The sequence below is a fragment of the Oryctolagus cuniculus genome, chromosome 10, assembly GCF_964237555.1.
Source record: "Oryctolagus cuniculus chromosome 10, mOryCun1.1, whole genome shotgun sequence".
NCBI lineage: Eukaryota > Metazoa > Chordata > Mammalia > Lagomorpha > Leporidae > Oryctolagus > Oryctolagus cuniculus.
In genome coordinates this window covers 53,630,725-53,656,078 of record NC_091441.1, presented here as the reverse complement: position 1 = coordinate 53,656,078, position 25,354 = coordinate 53,630,725, and the positions used below count along the sequence as shown (strand labels likewise).

At 46.8% G+C, this 25,354-nt stretch overlaps 1 protein-coding gene across 3 annotated transcripts; it reads left to right on the top strand.

Moving 5' to 3' along the window:
• The first annotated feature begins 384 nt into the window (after positions 1-384).
• CABYR (calcium binding tyrosine phosphorylation regulated) lies at positions 385-25,304 on the top strand. 3 transcript variants are annotated; one of them, XR_011379382.1, is made up of 6 exons: positions 385-508; positions 3,551-3,723; positions 3,820-3,873; positions 19,236-20,455; positions 23,459-24,062; positions 25,216-25,304. XR_011379382.1 is itself a non-coding variant. In XM_008261151.3 (6 exons), the coding sequence occupies exons 2-5, from the start codon at positions 3,576-3,578 to the stop codon at positions 24,055-24,057; spliced, it is 1,146 nt and encodes a 381-aa protein (XP_008259373.1). In that variant the 5' UTR covers positions 385-508; positions 3,551-3,575; the 3' UTR covers positions 24,058-24,062; positions 25,216-25,304. The 3 variants fall into 3 exon arrangements, 2 of the variants coding, with proteins under 2 accessions (XP_008259373.1, XP_051707294.1); XM_008261151.3 differs by having other exon boundaries at positions 19,236-19,580; XM_051851334.2 differs by lacking the exon at positions 23,459-24,062.
• The last annotated feature ends 50 nt before the right edge of the window (positions 25,305-25,354 follow it).

Sequence of the window (25,354 nt, the reverse complement as noted above, 5' to 3'; positions counted from 1 at the left end):
ACAGGAAAAGTGCTGTGTTGCACGAGATTATTCCCTTTATATACTGGTATTTGTTATGAACACTGTAGCCGAAATTACAGATTATAAGGGCGAGGAGTCGGGTGTGGAAAGCAGAAAACGACAAGATGGAACTGCCCCAAGTCGATGTCTCCTTCCTTCCAAACCAGTTCCTCACACCCAGCGACCAAACATGGCGAGGCACCGTCCCGACCTCCGGGACAGCCGTTTGAAAACGCCAGTTACCCTCGGCGTCCAGCAGAAGGGCTCAGCTTCCGCCCTCCGCGCCGAGTTCCGGCCTTTGTCCTTTTCGGTCCCCTATTGGAGGGAGCCACTGGGGCCCCGCCTTCTTTCGTGACGCCCGGAGGCTCCCGGGAGAGGGCAGGGCTTTGTGACGCACGGTGTGACGTTTCCGGGGCTATAAAAGGCACCGCCGAGGCGGCGGTTTCACAGGAGCCGCCGGCAAGGGGGCAACGAGGAAGCTCGTTAGAGCGTAGCCGGAAAGAAAAAGGTGGGGGAGGGTCGGGAGTGGAGACCCCACCTGCGGCCCCCACAGGCAGTGGGCACCTCAGGGCGCGTCTCGAGTTGGGAGATATGACCCGAGGTTCAAGTGTCGGGGAAAGCGGAGGGTCCCCGGAGTGAGGGGGCGCCTGTGGGGCGGGCTGGCTTCCTTGTCCTCTGCACACAAGCGCGGTCTCCCTCATTTCCCGGTCCTCCCCGCGAGGGGAGCTGGCCGAAGGACGGAGCAGGCACAGAGCGGGGCCCAAGGCCGCGGCTTTGAGGGCGTGGCGGTGGGTGGCACTCCGCAGCCCCCCACGCGCATCCTCAGCCGTGGGCTCACCGTTTCCCTGCTCACGGCATTGCACCTGTGGCTGGGGGGTGGGCGGGGCACGATTGTCCGTCTGTAGTTTTTGGCGAGTACTTTGGAAAGATTTGGGAAGTTATTAAGCTGTTCTTAAAGTTTAGTTTATTTGAAAGGCTGTGAGAGTTAAATCTCCCATTTGCTGGTTCACTCCGCAAATGCCCGCAACGGCTGGGAGCCTGGAACTCCATCGGATCTCTCCCACGGGCGGCAGGGACCCAGACAGTGGAGCCATCACTCGCTGCCTCCCAGGGTGCAGACTAGCAGGAAGCTGGAATCTGAACAGAGCTGGGACTTGAGCCCACCCAGGCACCCTGATGTGGGATGTGGGAGTCTCAACCACGGCCCAAATGCAGGCCCCAAGCTATCACTTTGAAACAATGTGTACTTGTGTCTATGCATTTTACCCATTTGTATAGTCTTTTTCTTTTTGTGTTTTCATTATAAGCCACATTTCTTGCTCAAGGTGGTTCTGCATCCCTGGTCCGCCCTATAGGGTCCCAGATGGAGTTAGGGCACAGCATACCGCCACCCCTCCACCCAGGGGGAGTTAGCCCCCTCCCCATCCCCAGCTGGGAGCCCAGGCTGCCTACACAAAGGGGGTTTTGTTCCATCTGAGGCCTGGTAGCCTATTTGGAAGCCCATCTGCTCACGTTGGGGTACTTTAAGAATTTTATATATAGCTTCGGCTCACTAGGCTAATCCTCCACCTAGCGGCGCCGGCACACCGGGTTCTAGTCCCAGTCGGGGCGCCGGATTCTGTCCCGGTTGCCCCTCTTCCAGGCCAGCTCTCTGCTGTGGCCAGGGAAGTGCAGTGGAGGATGGCCCAAGTGCTTGGGCCCTGCACCCCATGGGAGACCAGGAGAAGCACTTGGCTCCTGGCTTCGGATCAGCGCGGTGCGCCGGCCGCAGCGCGCCGCCCATGGTGGCCATTGGAGGGTGAACAAACGGCAAAGGAAGACCTTTGTCTCTCTCTCTCTCTCACTGTCCACTCTGCCTGTAAAAAAAAAAAAAATTATATATGTGAAGTATAAAAGTGTATATATGTGTCATACATAATTATTACTGCCTGTGCCTTTAGTGCTAAGCATGTGGCTCTGCACTACAGTTTTTTAAAAGGTGGTTTACCTAAATCAAGTTCCTATTGAGTGATATTCTGTTAGTAAGCTTTCATTAAAGGAGTTCATATACTTTGTTTTCAAAGGGTTTGCTTTTAGCAATACGGATTTCATTTTGTCCTGACCTTTGGGAAGAGGAGATGCTTTTTTTTTTTTTTTTTTTTTTTTTTTTTTTTTTGACAGGCAGAGTTAGAAAGGTCTTCCTTCCGTTGGTTCACTCCCCAAATGACTGCTACGGCTGGCGCTGATCCGAAGCCAGGAGCCAGGTGTTTCCTCCTGGTCTCCCATGCGGGTACAGGGCCCAAGCACTTGGGCCATCCTTCACTGCCTTCCCCGGCCACAGCAGAGAGCTGGACTGGAAGAGGAGCAACGGGGACTGGCCGCATTTTTAAATACTTAACATTTTGCTGTTCCACGTGAGTTGCTTTCTGTTGGAAGATGGCCCCTTACATAATTGCTGTAACTAAAAGGTGCCGCTTAGCCCCATGAAACTCCTTATTCGGTGCTGTAGGGATGTTGCTGAGGACATGGCTCATTATGTCACACTGTTGTCTTTATAAGGACCAGAGCAGTTGTCATTCTCCCAAGTCCGTGATTTAAAAAGAAGTAAAAACTCAGACAACCTGAGTCATTAAACCACCTGTTTTCCGTTTCGTGCTAGCTGCTCGGGATGAATGGGAGGCATCTGTGTCAAAGCGAAGGCACTGCCCTGCGCTGGGATGCTAACCTTGCCTGCCTTAACTCCTCCCTGTTTTCCTACCATAATTTGCCCCTTACCCTTGATGAGATATCCTTTTTTAAATTTTCCTCTTTTGTAGATTTATAAGCTTTCAAAAAACTTCTCTATGAACACAGTTCACTGATACACAATTTCGGGTGGCAACCTCTGCTGCTCTGAGATTGCAAATTGGACTACGTGATACCGTTGGTACCACTTAAAAGCCAGAAATGCAGGAGGGGCAGCTCCAGGAAAAGACGACTTATGAAAAGAAGTGCTTATGATGGTGGGGGATATAATACTATGAACAATAAGTTAATGCCTGCTCTGGCTATTGTTAAAAACTAAGTGTAAAGGCAGAAATGCATTGGCAGTGATAAGCCTCATGACAGAGGCTACACTTAGAGGAACACAGAAACACTGTTGTGTAACTCTTTCTTTGATAAGATGTACAGAGAAGCCAGGGCGGGAGCCCTGTGTTGGGAAACAGATACGTGAGCTTAATTTGTCTTTCTCAAAATGTTGCTGCCCAGAATATTTACTGAATTTTACAGAAATAGGTATTGTTTGGTTGGCTTTTTGTTTTTTGCTTTTAATGATGATCCTGGGAGTCCTGTGGGGCCTCCCCTATGTGTTGTGTTAAGAGTACTAGATCGCTCATCTGTATGTTGTAAACTGTTTAGAGTGGAATATTCTTTTAAACTACCATCAAGAATTAGCCCTTTGGAGATTAGAATTTTATAAAGCTGGTGAGTTGAATGGAAGAGACTTGTTATGGAAACTATAGTTAACTCATAAACATATTTTAGTAGATGGGTAGACTGTTTACAAGACTGTGCTTTTTCTCCATTATAGTTGAGATTACAGACATCCTGCCACAATGATTTCTTCAAAGCCCAGACTTGTCGTACCCTATGGCCTCAAGACTCTGCTCGAGGGAGTTAGCAGAGCCATTCTTAGAACCAATCCGCCAAACATCACCCAGTTTGCAGCAGTGTATTTTAAAGAACTGATTGTGTTTAGAGAAGGTTAGTGACTGCTCTAGATGATGTATGTGTGGCTTTGAAAGAGAAAGCGTTTTAGATTCTGTGTCTGTGTTTGATTTCCTACATTTATTCCTGCAGGGAATACTGCTCTGGATATAAAAGATCTGGTTAAAAGATTTCATCAGATTAAAGGTAAGTTCCGTAAGGGATGATAGTTTTAATTATGCTTGTTACAAACTACATCATTACTAATATACATTCAAACTTCAGAACGTTGCTCACAAATATAGGAGGCCAATGCCGTATCCGTTAGGCTACCGGGGCTAACATGCTCACGAATATAAAAGATTTATTTATTTGAAAGGCAGAGTTACAGAGAGGGAGAGACAGAGATCTTCTCATCTGCTGGTTTACTCACCTCAGTGGCTGGGGCTGGCCCAAGCTGAAGCTAGGAACCTGGAGTTCCCTGCTGGTCTCCTGCTTGGTTGCAGGGACCCAAGTACTAGGACCATCTTCCGCTGCTTTCCCAGGCACATTAGCAGGGAGCTGGATCAGAAGTGGAGCAGCCAGGTCTCAAACTGGTGCCATGTGGGATGCTGGCATCGCAGGCATGGACTTACCTGCTATGCCACAATGCCAACCCCAACAAATATATTTTTTTTTAATTTTTTAAAGGATTGTTTATTTGAAAGAGTGACAGAGTAGGAGAGAGCTTCCATCTGCTGGTTCACATCCCAGATGGCCAGGCCTGAACTCCATCTGGGTCTCCCATGTGGATGGTAGGGGCCCAAGTACTCGGGTCATCATCCTCTGCCTTCCCAAGTGCATCAGCAGGGAGCTGGATTGGAAGTGGAGCAGCCAGGACTTGAAACAGCTCTCTGATATAGGATGCTGGTGTTGCAAGCAGTGGCTTAACTTGCTGTACCGCAATTCTGACCCCCACAAACATTTTCTGTTTAAATACTCATAGGATTTATTTTTAGTAAACCTAAGGACTAACATTTTGGAAGATTGTAAATCTTAAAAAAAAATAAGGGGGGCATCTTTTGCTAACCATTTGATACAATAAACACATATGAGCCTTTAATGTAAACTGTGACTCAGCCTTTTCCCAGTGTGCCTGTCTTTAAAGAAGTGTGATGAAATTTATAAAAATTGAATTTCATTGCAATACTTAAATTATAATGAGATACCTTACTTAGGAAAATTGTACAAGTCGAGCTTCACTAATCTAAAATTCATAATCCACAACGAGCTCTAAAATGGTGCTCAATGTGAACTCAAGAGGCTTCCATAGCCTTGGCAGCTCATGACAAGAGCCTTGGGTGATTACTGACGTCATAAATAAGAGTGTCGATTGTTAAATCAGCAACAGGAGTCACTGTGCACTTTCTCCCCATGTAGGATCTCTATCCTTAATATGTTGTACTATGCCAGTTAACGGTAAAACTAGTCTTCAAACAGTACTTTATACTTTGTGTGTCTGGGTACAAACTGTTGAAATCTTAGTATATACTAAGTTGATCTTCTGTATATAAAGATAATTAAAATGAATCTTAATGAGGAATGGGATGGGAGAGAGGGAGTAGGAGGTGGGATGGTTTGTGGGTGGGAGGGTGGTTTTGGGGGAAAAACTACAATCCAAAAGTTGTACGTTTGAAATTTATATTTATTAAATAAAAGTTAAAAACCTCAAAATGGTGCTCAAATAGTTTCACATTTGGGAGCATTTCAGGTTTTTCAGATTAGTGATGCTTAACTGGTAAGGTCTTTGTGGGTATCTCAAAATCCAGAACACTCTGAAATCTGAAGGAATGCTGGCCCTTGGCATCTCAGATGTGGTAAACTCAGCCTGTATAAACACCACTTGGAAGACAATTTTTTTTTTAAGAAAATGCTAATATCTCTGTTTTTTCCCATGATAGTTTCACTGCAGTTCAGGCTGGTGGACAGATCAATCTGATGTCCTGCCCGTACTTTCTGCTCTGACAGTGTCTCAGAGAGAGACATTTTTCAGGAACCAGTGGTCTCTGGCCTATCTGAGACTTTGCGATATAGTCCTCAGTGTATGCGTGGAAGAAAGTTGTATTTTGTTGTGTGGTAAAAACCCTGTGAGCATGACAGCAGGAAACTAAGTTGACAGGAGTAATGAAAAGTTTCAATAGACGAAATAAGGCAGAATTTACATCAGGAAAATTTGGGAAGAGCATTATAAGTAAGAGCAGTTATGACCAATGACAGCCATAGGCGCACATGTCTAAAGGAACAGCAAGGGGGCCAACGCTGTGGTGTAGCGGGGTAAGCCACCATCTGCAGTGCCAGCATCCCATATGGGCACTGGTTTGAGTCCTGGCTGCTCCACTTCTGATCCAACTCCCTGCTGATGCACCTGGGAAAGCAGTGGAGGATGGCTCAAGTCCTTGGGTCCCTGCATCCACATAGGAGACCCAGAAGAAGCTCTTGGCTTCGACCTGGCCCAGCCCCAGCCTTTGCAGCCATTTGGGGAGTGAACTAGCAGATGGAAGATCTTTCTCTCTGTCTCTCTCTGTACTCTGTAACCCTGACTTTCAAATAAAATAAATAAATCCTTTTAAAAAAATGGCAAGAACGAGCTCTTCACACAGTGTGTGTGAAGTCCAGTGGGGGAAAATAACTAATTCTTACTAAATTGGCTGATTAGTGTTTTGGAATGATAACAGAGAATGAAAAAGTAGAATTTGGTGCATTGTCAGCCACTTTTATTCTGTATCACTTTGGTGATATTAATAGATAACCAACATAGAAATGAGGAGTATGACCTAGGAAAATGCAAAAATCAAGAGGGTTTGGATCTGCAGTGAAAGGGACATCTAAAACAGAAAGCAGGGTTTAGCACAGCCAGGGGCAGCATCCGCAGGGCTGAAGAATGAGGCGCCGTGATTCTGGAATACCTGTTGTCTGGCTTCTTCCCTGCAGGGACCTAAGGGCGTTCTCAGCTCACCCCAGCGAACAGGTCTGGTACTTGCTGTTACCAAGAGTACGTACAAATGAGTGCAGCACATTAACCATCCTTCCCCTCCTCATGAGCCCAATTTCCAAAGCGATCACAGTTCCTGTCTTTGTACTTGTCTCCTCTGTACCAGTTGCTGTGTTTGAAAGTTGGAGCACGCAGGCTTGCATTTTTGAGAGTGGTTGCCTTGGTCTGTTTTCTGTTGCCATAACAAAATACCTGATTCTGGATGAGATATAAAGAGGCTTATTTGGTGTTTGTGTCAGCACCCTCCAACCCCTGCACACAGTATCACAACATGGTGAAACAGCCCCTTAATTACTCACTCTCATGAAAACTAGCCCAGTTCTGCAAGAACTAACATTAGGGGCTGGTGTTGTAGTGTAGAACGTTAAGCCTCTACCTGCAGTGCCAGCATCCCATATGGGCACTGGTTCGAGTCCTGGCTGCTCCACTTCTGATCCAACTCCCTGTTGGTGTGCCTGGGAAAACAGTAGAAGGTGGCCCAACTGTTTCAGATCCTGCGCCCACATGGGAGACCCAGAAGAAACTCCTGGCTTCAGCCTGGCCGGCCCTAGCCATTGTGGCCATTTGGGGAGTGAACCAGTGGATGGATGATTCTGTCTCCTTCTCTATTTCTGCCTTTAAAATAATCTTAAAAAAACCTGCATGAGTCCCTTCGGAGTTCGGAGGTGATGCTTCCGAAAGCCCTGCTCTTGAGGATCTGCCTGCTGTCCAGGCTGCAGCACAGGAGCTTTTGCAGGAGCGTCTACTCCAGCACCAGCCTGTTGTGAGAAAGCTCATGAACTTCGTGGAGGATGGCAACTGGTACTTTGAGTTCAGTTTGCTTACTGAAGAGTTTCTCTGCCCTTTGACTTAGCAGGTAGACAGACTAAAATAGAGATTTTGGTCCAGGTGAGTTCACTTTTTTGAATCTCAGGGTTGAAAATTCATAGATTTAACAAAATCAGTGGAGCAGTCGTACTTTCAAAGGAGGTAAGGAGTGAGATACTGCTGCTTTAAGGAGATTGGCATGGCAAGCAGATAATACTGAAAATAAGCTCATAATATTATTGGAAAAACTGGGGTTCTAGTTTATTGGGAAGATTGTAAAGTCTCATGAAGGTATAGCTAGAAAATACAAGTGTAGCGTTCAGTGCTGGTGTCTCATCAGTTAATCAGTCTAAACAGTCTAATCAGTTTGATTAATTTGTTTGCCTTTTATTGTCCCAAGTGGTTTCTCTCTGGACAGATGGTGGTTAGTTCTGTTGTAGAGGCTGAATGAGTCCACCTGCACCCAAGAAAGCATTACTCTGGGCTAAAGAGAGACAGATGTACTGGGATACATGTGCACTGTAACAGTCCCACTTGGTAGGGCGTTTCTTCCCTTGAGTGATACCCACCTACCTTCAACTGGCTTAATTTCCCAGCTGCTGTTCTTGAGGGAGTTCTGGGTCAGTTTGGATGGTGGTTCAGTTCTCCACAGCAGAAATGTAAATGTAACAGGCATGCCTTTTTTCATCCAAATAAATCTTCCCTTGTGTTGATGCCAATTGTATATATGGATAGTGAAACAGACAATACCCTACATGTTTGACTGTTAGCCCCAAGGATGAAGGTGTTCCCAGGACTTCAGTGACTTGCAAGATGGGGAAATGAACTATTTGAAAACTAAGTCCACTGACCCTTATTCTAGTCTTTTAGTCTCTTAGGCGTGAGGCAAGGTCAGCTTAAAGATAGCGCCAGGTGTTAGGTTTTCCCACATTACTGAGTGCTAACTGCCATCCTGCATATCCGATATGAACATGAAAGACGTGTGCTTTAAAGAAGCCTTAGTGGGAATGTTGTATTCTCTGAAATTATTCCCAAACTGGTTGGTTTGCTGCCTAATAGCATTCCTACTTAGCTGTCTGTATGCATGGAAAGTGTTGATGAGAACGTGCCTGCATACAGCATTTGCTGTCAGTAAGCACTTTATTGTAGGATTCTTTCCTGGAAAGTGCTCCATTTTGGGTAGGCTTCGTCATAGGAACAGTAGTGTTTACCCATCTCCCAGTGGGGGACGAAAAAGAATTGGAAGCAAACTCTTCTTCTCTGTCTTCTGTCATGTTTCTCTATTTTCCAGAGCCTAGTGTCTTTCGGATGATGATCACTGGCTCCACCCAGGGCCGTCGTTGTGGCATCTGTCCAACATAAGCCTGTTTCCAAAGGAGCTCATCCTTGGAAGCTCTTTCTTGGGTCCGCCTCATGTTTTTCTGAACTTTGGCTGGAGATCTCCTCGCTGACATGTGACTCAAGGACAGCCGCCCCCCCCCACCCCCATCCTGCATTTCTCTGTGTCCTCTGGAAAGTTTCCTCATTAGTCCAAATCAGTCGGTACTTGTTGGGATTGTTAGAAACTCGGGTGATATATTAAGGCAAAACTGTCATTCTCTTAAATTCCACAACTTAGTGTATGCTTAGGAAGAGGAAGAGGGAATGAAAGTAATACTCATGAAGGAACTGTTCTGGACACTTAAATGATTCTGTCAGTTCAGACAACCTTATGAAGTAGTTGATGCAGTTTTACTCGAGAGCAATATGAGACTTGGGAGTGGTTAAATAGCGTCTGTGCTTCTAACTATGAAGGAATTGGTTAGGACCATGCTCTTCCCACCACGGAGTGAATGACATTTTAGCATCCCTTTGGACAAACCTTAGATTCTTGAACTCGAGAATTAGGAGTTGGAGCCCTTTTTCCATGCTGTCATCTTCCATGCTTTTCTCTCTCCCTTGTTACCGTCTTGTGTTGCACCTGAAGCTCAGACAGTGCTGATTCTACTCTTGTTGCCACTTGGAGAGGGCAGTTGTTTCCCCTTCTGACAATCAGCTGATATCAGCCCCGTGTCATCTCCCAACCCTCTGAGCCTCACTGGGTCCGCCCAGTGTCAGCCCTACCCTGGCTGCCAATAGAGGTAAGCAGTAGCCATGTCTCTGGCATCATCAAGATGACCTAGTCACCTGGATCCCCCTCTCGGTCACCCTGTGAGCTTTTCTAATTGATCCTGGACATTCCTGGATTGGCCACTTGCTAGTGATTGAAGTCCTGAGCTGCTGCTGATCGTTGGGTCTAGTTTAAATTCCCATGCAGTAACAAGGCAATTAAGCAGATCACTGTTACTTATTCATAGTAAGTATTCATAACATTGCCTTGAGTTTTTCTGGTGCCAAATTCTGTTGCTAGGCTTTATTTTTATAATTGGCTATACATCCTTATAACCATTCATATTTAAACAAGGAATATGTCTGTCTTAGGACTCTCCATATTCAAATGGTGAGACTCTGGCACCACTATGAAACTTTCCCGATTCCCTAAACGGGGGTGGGTATTATACCAAAATGACTCTCTTATTTCTTAAGCCCTGCATTTGTAGCAGTTTGTACCAAGGTAAGAATTTCATTAAATTTAGAAGAACTTTGATTTCCTGGTGGTGGTATAGGTGGTGGGAAGCTTAGGTCCATTGTATTTTTTCCATTATAGTAAGATTAATCAGTTGGAGGAATGGTTTAGACTATGGAAGGCCAACTAAATCATTGGGTCAATGGTATAGTAAAAAAATAGGGGTCAGAGTAATGAGCAGAAACATGGGATCAGGATTAAGGGAGAGGGCATCCGGGTTGGGAAGGAGATGGAGAAAATGGGGGAAAGGAAGTCAGGTTGCCAACCTGAGGTCAGGAACCCTGGAAGACAGTCAAGACATGGGGAAAGAACCCCTTGGGTCTTATTTCTAGGGTGGGTCTGTCTGTCGGTATATCAATCTACTACCCAGAAACTTTGGTTTCAAATCCAAAGTCTTTGGTGTCATAGTGATACTTTTGAAAAATATTAAATTAGTAGACTTTGATTTCTGATGACTCCTAACAGTCTTTGCTCTGTTGGTCTCTACCTGTTGAAGCATTCATTTGCTTTATGAGAAAGGCAGATATAGCTTGGAGCAAGGATGTCACTACCCAGTGTTAAGTTTCTAAAGTTCATGGTAAGCAAGCTAGCACTTTGGATTTTGCAGAAGCCCGTTGTTATTGTTAGCAGATGATTTTCTTGAAGTTTCCAGAGCTGGATTTTGATTTCAGAGCCAAAGATTCAAATTTTTATTATATGTAAGCCATAGAGAGGAAAAGATAGAGGATGTGAAGTCAGTTTCCCCTGTAAAGGAGAGGGAAATGAACAGTCCTCGCTGGCAGTGGGACTGGGGGTGGAGGGTGGCGGTAGAGCCTACAAGGTGCTAGTCAGGTAGAAACTGCGGCTAAGGAAGGCAGGCGGGTTCTCTGAGAATCCCCTAAAACCCAAGCAGAAGGCTTGTTCTTTGCTTTCTTGGGTGCTTTCTAGATTGCCTGCATTAAACATAGACCACAGTCAGCACCTACTTAGCGTTCCCTACTTTACCCAGCTCTTATGGTGATTTAGGATAGGAAGGCAAGTCCAGTATCAGCTACTCCCTCATGCTGAAACTGAAACCACGGTAATTGTTTTGTGTCAGGCATTTGGTAAATGTTTTTTTGAATGAAAGACATTGAAGTAATAGAAATCATGGGGACTCGCTGGGCTTGAAATATACTACTGCTGGTTTCCTGTGGCCTAGGTGTAGCATTTAGTGGGTCCAGATAATTTTGGATTGTCCAAGTGATTGGCAAGGAATTGGGGTGGGGCTAGGCAAAGTGAGCAGAGGGCTAGAGCCCATAGCATCACTTGAGGATAAAATTTACAGGGGATGGCTAGGTGCTGCAGAGGACCAGATCTGAGTTCGATAAGCAAATGGGCGCGCTCTCCACAACACGGAAGCAGTGAATACAGCAAGGTCCGAGACCAGTACCCGGAGACCAGAGTTAAAATTATACCAGAGGCAATGAGCAGCCAGCAGAAAAGGACAGTGTCAGAACAAGAGCTCACTCCAGCACCGAGGGTCTCTTTAGGAGAGGGAGGGACTGATAAAGGAGCAATACCCCGAGGATAGTTCAACAGACCTTTAAACTAGGAAGGAAGGTATTTTTCAGACCTAGTAAGTTCTGCCGTGAGTACTTTAATGCAGCTGAGATCAGTCAGAGAAAGCCAACCCTTGCCGGTGTGTCTGAGTAACAGTATGTACATCCTGATCCCTCCACAGGAGGCAGGCACAGCTCTGAGTCTGTCCTGCCTTTGTCCTCCTCTCGCACATTTCATGTCTTCATAGACCTCACGCACCAGGCTGATGCTGTTCGTCATCATCTGGAAACACGAATTGGCCAGTTTGCCGGATGCTGTGCTAGGTGAAATCCACTGGAGGAGAGCTTTCAGCTATGATGGAGTAGTTGATACTGGACTTGCCCTCCTGTCATAAACAACATACAGGCTAGGAAGAGTAAATAAAATGAAGTCAGTGCCTGGATGCTTGGGAGAGGGGTTCATAGGAATGGAGCCCCATGTTCATCCTGCTTTTCTCCCAGAGGGCGTTTTTCCGATTCTTGTGCGGAGCAGTGGAGCCCAAGCAGTGAGTGGAAGTCTGCCTGGGGAGAGGTAATAGGAGAATTTCTGGCTGCCATTGTGGCTGAGATTTGGGTGAGAGTACCAGAGAAGAGGCATTTTCAGAAAGCCCTCCAAAAGTAAGCGAAGAAAAAAAAATTCCCTTGGATATTGTTTTTGGATAACTTCTAGGCTGCTCACGTGTGAGCAGAAGAGAATGGTTGGGAGACTGAAATCCAAGTAGAGATTTCAGAAGTGGTACAGTGTTGGGAGAAGTTTTTCAGTTTTTTAAGATGTATTTATTTATTTGAAAGGCAGAGGCAGAGAGAGAGGTCCTCCATCTGCTGGTTCACTCCCAGGCCATGGCAGAGAGCTGGATCGAAGTGGAGCAGCCAAGACTCAAACTGTTGCCCATCTGGGATGCCTGCACTGCAGGCATCGGCTTTACCCGCCGTGCCACAGCGCCGGCCCCGAAATATGCTAACTTCAACGAAATCTAAAACCAAGTCTCAAAAGGATCAAATTGATCTGCCATTTTAAGAATAAGTCAATACCATTTAGAAGAAAATAGAGCCTCTTCAGTGCATCATGACTGTGAGCATGCAGTTGAAAATTACCAGACATCTGGGTCCAGCACTGTAGCATTTTATTTTTGAAATATTGAGAGGCAGAGTTATAGATAGAGATTCTGTCTGCTGATTCACTCCCTAAATGGCTGCAACGGCCAGAGCTGGGCCAATCCAAAGCCAGGAGCTTCCTTTGGGTCTCCCATGTGGGTGCAGGGGCCCAAGCACTTGGGCCATTCTCTACTGCATTCCAAGGCCATTAGCAAAGAGCTGGATTGGAAGGCAAGCAGCTAGGACACAAACCGGTGCCTATATGGGATGCTGGTGCCGTAGGCGAACGCTTAAAGTACTATGCCTCAGCACTAGCCCTGTGGTGTAGCATTTTAACCCATGCTTGGGATCCTGGCATCCCCTATGGGAACACTGGTTTGAGTCCTGGCTGATCTGCTTCCAATTGGCACCCTGATGTGCCTGGGAAAGCAGTGGAAGATGACCTAAATAGTTGGGCTATAAACACCCACGTGGGAGACCTGGATGGAGTTCCAGGCTCCTCGCTTCAGCCTGGTCCAGCCAGGTGGCTGTTGTGGCCATTTGGTGGTGGGGGTGAGCCATCAGATGGAAGATCTTTCTCTGTCCCTTTCTGTCACTGTGCCCTTCAAATAAATTTTAAAATTACTAGACATTCAATAAAGCAGGAAGAAGTGACTCGTAATCAAGGACTAGAACATAAAATACTTAATGGAAGAAGACCAATTGAAGATCCAAATAGTAGAATTACTATGTGAGGACTGAAAATTAACTGTGATTAATGTTTTGAAAAGATAGGCAAAGAGGTAGAAAACTTTGAGAGGTTGCAAATCCATAAAATAAGAAACAAATGGTTATCCTGTAATTGCTTAAAAACATATTGGCTGACTACTAGAAGACAGAATTGGAAACTAAAAAGCAGGCCAATAGACAACCAAATTAAAGCAAAGAGAAAAACAATATAACACAGTAGACATATTTAGGACATTGCAAAATAGCTGATAGTGTTATCAGAGTTTCAGGAGGAGAAAATGGTAAGGAAGTAGTATTTGAAAAATGGTGGCTGAGTTTCCCCAGTCTGCCTTAAGAGATACCAGCTTACGGATTCCAGAAGTCTGGTGAACAGAGCATGCTGAATACAAAGAAAACAATACTGTGGAACAAACATCTTAGTCAAACTGCTAGAAAAAAGATCTAAAACAGAGCAGGCAGGGTCCAAGAGCATGAGTGCTTTGTCACCTGGGGCTGTGTGCCTGTGGCCCCAAACCCATTTAGGATGTTTGCGGCAGAGGTGGAGTGTCTGCCATGCCACCCTCTCTTTGGCCTTCATTGAAGCTGGGAGAGAAGAGTTGGGTTGGGTAGAAATGTGTGGGGGGTGGTGATGGTGGTCCAGGGAGATGTGGGAGGAGGAAGAGGGGAATGAGCCAGAGAGGTGTCTTGCATTTGGTGTCACTCCTTGTGACCACCAGGCCCAGGGCATTAGCTGGTAGAGCTGGGGAGGCTGTGGGAGAGCCGAGGCAGAGGGTGTGGCGGGGGAGATGCCACCTGGGCTACTCCTGGATGCTGGTTCCCCCCACTCTGGCCACTGTCTTTGCTTTCCACCTCCTGCAGCTCTAATTACTAGCCACTTTCCCACCGGCCTCTTCTCATTGCCAAAGCTGTGTAAATGACCTAAAAGCCAAGGCACCTACTGCACTGAGTGCCTTGTCATGTGGTCACCTGCTGTGCGCCTCTGTCCTTCACATGCTGTGGTATTCATAGTTTTGTTTTTTAAGATTTATTTATTAGAAAGAGTTTTACAGAGAGAGGTCTTCCATCCGATGGTTCACTTCCCAGTTGGCTGCAACGGCCAGTGTTGTGCCGATCCGAAGCCAGGAGCTGCTTCTGGGTCTCCCACGTGGGTGCAGAGGCCCAAGGGCCTAGGCCATTCTCTCCTGCTTTCCCAGGCCATAGCAGAGAGCTGGACTGGAAGTAGAGCAGCCAGGTCTTGAACCGGCGCCCATATGAGATGCTGGCTCTTCAGGCCAGGGTGGTAACCCGCTGTGCCACAGCGCTGGCCCCCATAAGGTCTTACTCAGTGTTGATGTCTCAGTCTGTCACATAACAGAAGCACAGCTAATGATTGGTGAATGGGGGTCAGGGAAAGGAGGAAGACAGATGGACCCCTACTTCTTACTTCCTGGTGTTCAACACGGAGTGGCTGGAATCCTGTTCCAAACTTAGACTGTATGCCAGACAGCCTCCAAGCCTGTCCAGCGCTGTTGTGAGCTCCCCCCTCCAGGCCGTACGTGGCCTCCTGTCTCCCTCCTGTCTCCATATCTTCTGGTCTGTAATACCTTTCCAACTTGCTTTTCAGTGCTGGAATTTGCCTTTTTCCTTAAATTCCCCTGCAAATTATGGGCCCCATGGTTCCCCCATCTCCACGAGTTCTGGCTATTCTGAGAAATGTGGTATACTTGAAATTTACCTCATTATCTTATTGGTTCCTCAAAAAATTGAGGTTTTTCAATGTTTTCAAGTTACCAGTTTGAATCACCTGTTTATACTTAAAAAGGAACTTGTACAAATGGGAATGCCTATAGTCAGGCTCCTAGTTGTAGGAATATGTACAGGTTTTTTTTTGTTTGTTTGTTATTAAGTAGAATCAGATCACTTAAGTGATAGTGGGTTAATCCTCATAAGATAGGTCAGCTCAACCCTATAGCAAACCTAGTTTACAATTTAATTTCAAAAAGTTTCCTGCTACAAACATTATCTCGGGGTTACAACCCGCAATTATTGGACTTATTAAAACATCAGAGGGCAGCTATTTGCCATTCTTTAAGGAACTCTATATTTATATATATGTATGTATGTATATGGTGGTAACTAGTATGTATCCATGTGCAAACATTGTCTCACATATTCTAAACAGCCAAATGGTTACTCTGATGCTTTGTATTTTCATATACACTGTGAAAGTTTGAGATATCTAGACTCAGTTTTTTGAATTGAAATACATCTTTTCAAAATATACTCAGATATACATATGTGTGTGGTGAGTATCCAGCTTGTACAGCTCTGTGTTGTGTAACAAGATGCATTCCTTTAAATGCAGCATGAGACAGTTTTGTACAAATATCAGTGCATTTGCACAAGCTACAATGGCTGTGATGTTGCTAGACAGTGTCTCATGGGCCCACCATTATCACAGCAGTCCCTGCTGACCAAATGTCCCTGTGCCCCACAGGCATGTGCAGACAGTTACATGTGTTTTTACACAGGAGGGAGAAAATGGCACCCTGGGTCTTACCACCCAGTTGAGGAAATGACCAATTTAATTTTAAAGCAAAGTTAAACCTGTTAAGGCTTTTCATTTGTAATTTGATAACAAGTTTTCAAAATGTTTCTGTATGTGTTTTCAATGGGTGGTGTTGGTTCCTTCCCCTTTTCTTTGAATTGTTTATGGAGGACTTCCAGGTGTATCATTTATCCAGTCGCCACCAACACACCATGAGGTTAGAACTGTCCCCCAGTTTGCAGATGAGGCAGGTGGCTGTAGGAAGGAAAACAAAGTAAATTACCTGACTAAACTCTGTTTCAGAATTAAAATACATTACTTTCCAGAATGATTGTTAGTTAACAGGGGACTTGGAGACCAACAGGCGGAGACCAAAAGCCACTGCCCCCTCCACGTAACGATTTATTTATTTGGGGCTGGCACTGTGGTGTAGCAGGTTAAGCTGCTACCTGCGTGCTGGCATGCCATATGGGCGCCGGTTCTAGTCCCCGCTGCTCCACTTCCTATCTGGCTCTCTGCTATGGCCCAGGAAAGCAGAAGAAAATGGCCCAAGTCCTTGGGCCCCTGTACCTGCATGGGAGACCCGGAATAAGCTCCTGGCTTCGTCACAGCTCCAGGTGTTGTGGCCAATTGGAGAGTGAACCATTGGATGGAAGACCTCTCTCTCTCAATTTTTTTTTCAAAAGATTTATTTATTTGAAAGGCAGAGTTGCAGACGAGGTGAGACAAAGATCTTCCATCCTCCATTCACTCCCTAAATGGCCACAACAGGGAGGCCTGGGCCAGACCAAAGCCAGGAGTCTGGAGCTCCCACCCGGGTCTCCCCCCACCAGCACTGCTTTCCCAGGCACACTAGCAGGGAGTTGGATCTGAAGTGGAGCAGCTAGGACTTGAACTGGCGCCCATATTGGGATACTGAGATGTAGGAGGCAGTGGCTTAACTTTCTATGCTGACCCCACGAAAATGTCTTTTTAAAATTTTAAAGTATTTAATTTCTTAGATATAACCCCATGATTCTCCTCCTAGATAAAATTTTAGTTATGACAGAACTGGGAGGGAGATGCGTTTCAGAGGGCACATGGCTGCTGCCAGGTGGCGGCGGGCAGCAGTGTTGGCCTCTGCAGATGGTCAGGGGGTTTCCAAAATCCATGCCCTGGGCTGCTTTGGTTCTTGAAGCTTCCTGGAAGTGGACTTTACAGGGAAACAGTGTCCCAGAGGCCTGGCGTGGGTTGCTCTGGGCGTGGGGAGGTCGGTCTGGTCAGGGAGTCACGCTTATTCCCTTCGCTGAACCACGGGCCTCATCCCAGTGCGGGGCCATGTGCCGCAGCCTGCCCCACACAGGCGGCTCTTCCTGCTCTCGCCCCTCGCCTGGTGGTGGCCGGCTGGGCCGGTGGGCAGGCAGGAGTTCCTTGTTGTTTGGAGTGGCCCGGGTACCTGGTGGTGGGCGAGGCCTTCTCAGCATTGCTGCCCTTCATCCACAGGGCAGCTAAACTCTCAGATCTGGGGTCAGTCCTGAGCCAGGCTTCCTGTTTGTGCTGCCGAGGTAGGACGCTTGTCTGATGCTGGTATGGGATCTCGCTCTCTGGCCTTCTACCCTACGCCCAGCTTTCGTGTGAGGCCTGTGGAAAACTGCTTGCGTGAATTCCTCCTAGGTGTGCAGTCCCCAGCCTGGCCCACGTTTGTCCTTGCCAGGAGGTTAAGTGTTTAGCTTGATGCCCCCTCACCAGCTGGTCTGGCCCTGCCACAGCTGGAACATTTGCTGTCCCCTCCGTGGAGGGGCTGGTACCTCTGGGGAGTCACGTCACTTACGACCTCAGCTCTAATGGACTCAAGCAAAGTTATGATTTCACGGCTTACCTGCTTTTTTCTGGTTTGGCTGGGAGTGATTTTTTTTGTACCTTTCTATGTCTTAAGCAAGGTCAGGCTTGTTTAAATCGGATTCTTCCCGTTATGTGGCGTCAGCTCCTAAGATCTTGGTCAGTACCATTATCAGATACTTGTACTGCTTTCCTTGCAATATTTGCACACCTGTCGTCTCCTCTACTGAATGTGAGCTACCTGAGGTCTCGGCCTAACGTCTGTGCGCAAGCACTGGAATGTAGCATGGGCAGAGGCTCTGCTAAATTGTGTCGGGGGGGCTTTCTGAAGAGATGATTACAAAGAGTTTATTGTTCTAAGTAGAGAGAGGTACCAGATTTTTCTTCTTTGATCTTTTTGGAACTTTCCTCTGTATTGAGCTTTTGACTTGGTGTCAGTTCCAGAATTAGACACTTAACTTGAATTTTAAATCATGTTTAAAGAAATCAGGTTTTCCTGTGTTCTTTGGGAAGCAACTGAACATAGGAAAACCCATCTCCAAACAAATCCTTGATTAGAAGCAAAGCACTCTTGGAAAGCAAATGCTGCCTTGCCCGCAGATTGCATTACGAGATGAAACAGTTTAAGAAAAACCTCAGTGGCAGGCGTGAGAACTCGGTGAGTGATACAACCAAGGTGGTTGGACAGGTGCCCAGGTGCCAAGCACAGGGACTTCACGGCAGTTTTCCACCTTTAGGACTTCCTGGAGGTCAGTTCCCGTGACCCCCCAGCCCGAGGGAAGTCTCCTCGGACCTGAGGATTCCAGAGGCCACGCCTGGACTCGGCCCCCTTTTCCTATCATCTTGAGCTGGGTTTGTATGATTCCACTCTGACAGCAGGACCACCATTTTTAAGTGAGACTTACGTTCCCTAATGTAAAAAAGCTGATAGTCCCCTAGTTTGCCAGTTCATCAAGCTAAACTTGATGTGCTTTCTTACACTGAGCAATGCCTTTATTAATTTGACAGTCTCTTTTGTTAACTTATTATGACAGCAGCTGGAGACCAGATTATTGTCCAAGTTGTCTCTCTTATTTCTTCCTTTCCTCGGTTTTGTGTGGAACTTTGGATCAGGAGCTTTTGCCATGCAGGTTCTCACCTCCTAATTTCTAGTTATGATCCCTCCCCCAGTATGGATGGCTTAGGGTGGTATGTAATTGTCATCTTTTTACTGTACTATTTACTGTCACTTCTGAGGGTCCTGGAAACACAGGAAGACTTTCACCCACATTGCATCAGAGCTGTTGGAAAATAAGCAAAGATTTATTGACACTGACATTTGAGTGTTTAACCTGTTGCTTTCTTTAAAATCCTCTTTTTTAATTAATGCTAATTAATGCATCTGGCTGGTGTTTTTAGTGGAGAAGTGGTCAGAAGGAGCGACACAAGAGAAGAAACCAGGATGCCTAAAAGAGCGAGAAGGAACATCTGTAGTTTCCCAAGAACCTACACGGATGGAAAAATCGACAGACACAGAGGAGGACAATATAACTAGACCGCAGTACAGCAACAAAACCACCCAGTTTCCATCAGTTCATGCTGAGCTCACAGAGCCTGAGGAGATGCCTGAAGCAGCGCGTGGTCCTTCCAAACCCACCACCCCTAAGGTCACCACCCCACCCTCATCACCATCTCCAGCAGCCGTGCCAGCAGAGTTTGCCTATGTGCCAGCTGACCCAGCTCAGTTTGCTGCTCAGATGTTAGGTAACGTTTCATCTGTTCGTTCTGATCAGTCTGAAGTGTTAATGGTGGATGTGGCCACAAGTATGCCTGGTATCTCGAAGGAGGTACTGGGCTCGGAGGCTGCTGAAGAGCTCCAGGTGACCAGTTCTCTCGTGTATTCTGGAGAGGTGGTAACAGTGGAGGTTGTGAGCCAGACATCCGTGCAGGTAGATTTGGGTTCTAAAGCTAACGACCGTAAGGCTGAACCATCAACGGCTTCCTCATACCCCTTGCAGGGTGAACAAGAACCTCCTGCTCCTGAGGTCCCTTTGCAGGCCGATGTTGAGATTACATCAGCTGTTCATATATCATCTATATATAACAATGAGCCTGTGACTGAAGGAGTTGTTTATATCGAACAGATACCAGAACAAATAGTTATTCCTTTTACCGATCAAGTTGCTTGTCTTAAAGGAAATGAGCAGTCACCACCAGTTAGTCCCAGACCTGTAGTAGCCAAGACAGCCTCAGGCCTGCCTAGAGAGCCTGCCAAACGTGCACAGTTGGAGGAGGAGAAATACGACTCCTCGGGACACACAGTCCTGTTCTCTGATGCCTCTCTGAGAGGTCAGCCCGAGGGACCTGCAGAACCCCCGGATGCAGAGAGCTTTATCAGAATAGGCTCCGCGAAATCTCTGCAGCTGGAAGTGGACATGATGTCCGTAGACCCTGGCAATACTGGGCAGGAGTCCTGGGAGAACTCTGCACCCTGGGGGGCAGAGGGCAGACCTGAGCGCTCAGGTGCACCTGTCAAGTCATCTAGTGGCCCCTTCCCTCCTGCTCCAGAAGGTCTCCCGGAGCCAGAAATGGAACCAGAAGGGGAAGTCTCACCTGAGGAACAGGTTTGATGAAGCCAGGTAAGAGAATTAGATATTACACAACTACAAATTGCGTTTCAGGTGGCACGTGTATTTCAGGGAATCATCTAGGTAGGCTAGATGCAGCTTGGCCAAGGTCTTTATTTTCAGTAGTGTTTTTAAATGCCAAACCCATTTAAAGGCTTTGCTGTATTTGAAATTTTACTCTAAGGTGAGTGTTTTTAAAGTAACCTCCTGAAAGGCCGGCCTCAAAGTTTGGTCATCCAGTACTTTTGTGCTAGTGTTTTGGACACTTTTTATATATATATATATTATATATATATATATAATTTTTTAAGGAATTTATTTATTTGAGAGGCAGAATTAGAGAAAGGGAGAGACAAAGAGAAAGGTGTTCCATCTGCTGGTTCACTCTCCAAGTGGCCACAACAGTCGGAGCTGGGTGGATGTGAAGCCCGGAGCCAGGAGCTTCTTCTGGGTCTCCCACACAGGTGCAGGGGCCCAAGCAGTTGGACCATCCTCTGTGCTTTCCTAGGTGCATTAGCAGAGAGCTGGATTGGAGGTGGAGCAGCTGGGACTTGAACTGGTGCCCATATGGGATGCCAGTGCTGCAGGCGGAGGCTTAGCCTACTATGCCACAGTGCCAGCCCCCTGGACATGTCATATTTTAAATATATTGTTAAAAGCCTATTGTCAAATAGGCTCCGGGTTCTAGTCCCGGTTGTTCCTCTTCCAGTCCAGCTCTCTGCTGTGGCCCGGGAGTGCAGTGGAGGATGGCCCAAGTGCTTGGGCCCCTGCACCTGCATGGGAGACCAGGGAGAAGCACCTGGCTCCTGGCTTCGGATCGGCATAGCTCCAGCTGTAGCAGCCATTTGGGGGGTGAACCAACGGAAGGAACACCTTTCTCTCTCTATCTGTCAAAAAAAAATATATATATATATATAAAAGCCTGTTAAGTACCAAAAAATGTGATCTGAATATTCCTGTGGCAAAACTGTCATTAGGGAGTATTGTGTGAAATTTCTCACTTGTGAATGTAAACTCAACTACAGCACTGCATTTACGTAGGCTGTGGCATTTAAAAAGCCAAAGAAATGGTGGTGTGTCTGACTGCTTTCGCGCCGGGTCAGCAGAGCCCTACAACCAGGTTTGGGTGCTGGGGCAAGCGTTTATTCCTGCCTGGGGGCTCCCTGCAGCTGAGGGAGCAGCTTCATAGCTGTATGGAGAGAGGGAAGGTCAAGTCCAAGTTCTGTGACACAGGGGAGCAGGGAGTTGGCAGCGACGAAAGCAGAGCCTGGCACGTGATACTCGGTGCAGTTCAGATGGCTGGCTTCCTTCCATCAGTTCCCCAACAGGTGCCCAGATGAAGCTGCTGTCTTGGCAGCTGGCCTACCACCAGTGCTGTCCTACCACCAGTGCTGTCCTGGGCCACAGACTGACCTCCAGCGCCATCCATTTACGGCATTGCGGCTGCCCACCCTCCTGCCCTATCTGGCGGGTAACTGCAGAGGCCCCCTCTCTTCAGGGAGGCCAGGAACGTGCGGGAGCCGATGCCCCACTCCTGTTGCAGGGACTCTTGACTCCGGCCAGTTAGAATGATCAACAAGTGTTACCCAAGCAGGTGTTAAGACTAACGACCAAATTCTGGCTGGCAGTGTGACAGGGATTCTGCACAGCGGGAACGCAGAGGGCAGTGCTGGGAGCGCAGCATGCGGGACTGGCATTGTACTTGTGGCTTAAGCAGCACTTCCAGACCAAGTCACTGTTTCCAGGTACTTAATTGTTGTTACAGTAGAATGGAGTTTCTCAGCACTTGAGATATTTAACAAGAAAACCCAGATTGAGTTATCAAACTGCATTAAAAAAAAAAAAAAAACACTGAAGACTGGGCTTTTTTTTTTTTTTTTTTTTTTTTTTTGACAGGCAGAGTGGACAGTGAGAGAAACAGAGAGAAAGGTCTTCCTTTGCTGTTGGTTCACCCTCCAATGGCTGCCACACCGCGCTGATCCGATGGCAGGAGCCAGGTGCTTCTGGTCTCCCATGGGGTGCAGGGCCCAAGCACTTGGGCCATCCTCCACTGCACTCCGGGGCCACAGCAGAGAGCTGGCCTGGAAGAGAGGTGCCTGGGACTAGAACCCGGTGTGCCGGTGCCGCAAGGTGGAGGATTAACCTAGTGAGCCGCAGCGCCGGCTTAAGGGCTTTTTAAACTAAGCTTTGAGGAAAGAGGAGTTGAAAGTGTTTCAAGCTACTGAAAACACCGCTAAATCATGTTTAGTGTAACTCCTCCCTGCATCAGGGAGACGGCCCCGTGTGCACAGGGTGAGTGGCCCCCTTGGGAGCTTTTCTCCTAGGACCTGGCTGAGACAGCACTGCCTTCAATAGGCAAGTGACACTGGGCACTCCAGACTCCTTGTGTAAGCAGAGTGACGGGGCACTCCTGGGCCTCTGTTCTTAACGCTGTGGGACTGAGCAGCCTTTTACTGTCACACAGGACCTAGGATTCCAAGCCTCACCTAAAAGGAGTGCCCTCTGGGGCACTGAGTTCTGGAATATGTGTGGGGATAATGGTGCTGTGCAGGGCCAGGGTCCAAGACACCGCCTAGTGCCTGATTTTCTTAGGAAAGAAAAAACATTACACAGATGGATTAACGTTCTTTTTAGTAGCTTAACATACTGTTAAGTTGATTTTTTGGTAGAGCTGAAAGCTTTGTTAACTGTCCATTTCCTCTGAGGCCGCCACAGGAGCCATGTCTGAGGTTCAAGTGCCTGGAAACAGCTGCTTCGAATGAGGTTGCTACTTCTGCTCCAACGGTAGTGTGTGCCATCTGCCGTCACCATTACACTGTTCCCATTTTCCAACTGTAGAGAATCTCTTTTCATGTTACCAGACATAATTTACATAGTCCTCTCTATAGCATGCTTTATGGCACACGTTACTACGACTGTTTGTATATAAAAAGGTTTACAAAGACATTACTGTGCATAGCGCCTGATACAGAGACCAAACCTTTAATACCTGCAAATTTTGTGTTTTTTTTATAGCAATAGCAGCAAGCGAAGCAGGACAACCACCACCATATTCTAACATGTGGACCCTTTATTGTCTAACTGATATGAATCAACAAAGCCGCCCATCACCGCCACCTGCACCTGGGCCTTTCCCCCAAGCAACCCTCTATTTATCTAATCCTAAGGATCCACAGTTTCTGCAGCATCCACCGAAAGTTACTTCTCCAACTTATGTGATGATGGACGACAGCAAGACGACCAGTGCCCCACCTTTTATTTTAGTAGGTTCCAATGTTCAGGAGGCTCAGGATTGGAAACCTCTTCCTGGACATGCTGTTGTTTCACAGTCAGATGCCATGAAGAGATACGCTGCAGTACAAGTACCCATTGCTGTTCCTGCAGATCAAAAATTCCAGAAGCACACCCCAAGTCCCCAGAACGCTAGTCCTCCTCCGAGTGGAAAAGACGTCCCCAGGCCACAAAGCCCAGTTTTTCTTTCTGTTGCTTTCCCAGTAGAAGATGTAGCTAAAAAAGGTTCAGGATCTGGTGACAAACGTACTCCCTTTGGAAGTTATGGTATTGCTGGAGAAATTACTGTGACTACTGCCCATGTTCGCAGAACAGAAACTTAAAACTGGTAGGTAAATTTCCCTACCATAATATGTGGGCCTTAACACACTTGAGTTTACAGCATTTGTTTGTTGACTTTTAAACTGAACTAATATGTAATGAGTTGGGATATAAGCTAATATGTGGTTATTGTCTCCAACTTAACCACCGGTTACTAAAAATGTATAGTGGGTGTTACACCAAGGATTTGGTGTCCAGTACATGAACCAATCATCTTTGAGTTCCTGGTTCTTTGTCTAGTGCTGTGGTAGATTTTTAAAACAGGAAAAGAAATGTAGCTGGCATATCGAGTGGGGATGAGCTGGAAACAGCTGGAATTAACTGTAGATAGAATGATTTTAGCTTTCCTAATCATTTTAAAATATTTGATTCACCCAAGCTGGTGTCCCTCCTCGCATGTGTGGACAACGGTGAGGAACAAGGTACAGTATGGGAAACTAGTGGGTGTTCTGGCCCGCCTGTAAACTGACACCTGAGTATGAGCAGCAGCTGAGAGCCTGGCTGGAAGGAGGGTAACAAAAGATGAAGGTGCTGGCCGGCACTGCAGCTCACTAGGCTAGTCCTTCGCCTGCGGTGCCAGCATTCCGGATTCTGTCCCAGCTGCTCCTCTTCCAGTCCAGCTCTCAGCTGTGGCCCGGGAAGGCAGTGGAGGATGGCCCAAGTGCTTGGGCCCTGCACCCGCATGGGAGACCAGGAAAGAAGCACCTGGCTCCGGATTGGTGCAGCACACCGGCCTTCTGGGAGGTGAACCAATGGAAGGAAGACCTTTCTCTCTGTCTCTCTCTCACTGTCTAACTCTGCCTGTCCAAAAAAAAAAAAAAAAAAAAAGTGGAGAGGGGTTGGTTGTAAGCACAATGACAGAGCCAGATTAAAACCTCAGTCTGATTCTATGTGGAAAATGGACTGGAAGCAGGGAGAGAAGTTACATGTTAGACACATCCACTTGAATTACTTCAAATGGTCTGAGATGGACAAAAGTTTGGATTTCATTCATTGGCAGGCACAAGTACTACAGTTATTCTAACACAACTCTTCTGAAAATACCTTAATAGACTTTGAGTAGAACTGTCTTCAGCAGGAAAGTACAGGGAAGTAAGAGCACTGATCTTGAACTCAGATGCTGAGCTTCAAAGTTTCAATGTTTATATTATTCCTAACAGATGCTGAAAATGACGCCGTTTGAGTCAACCTGCAAGGTGGAGTCTGCCACCAAGTGTAATGTATCAATAAACTTCGTGCAAGCATAAAACCCGGGGTGGGTTCTCATTTTTTAAGTAAGGAGGTATTCAAACCACCAAA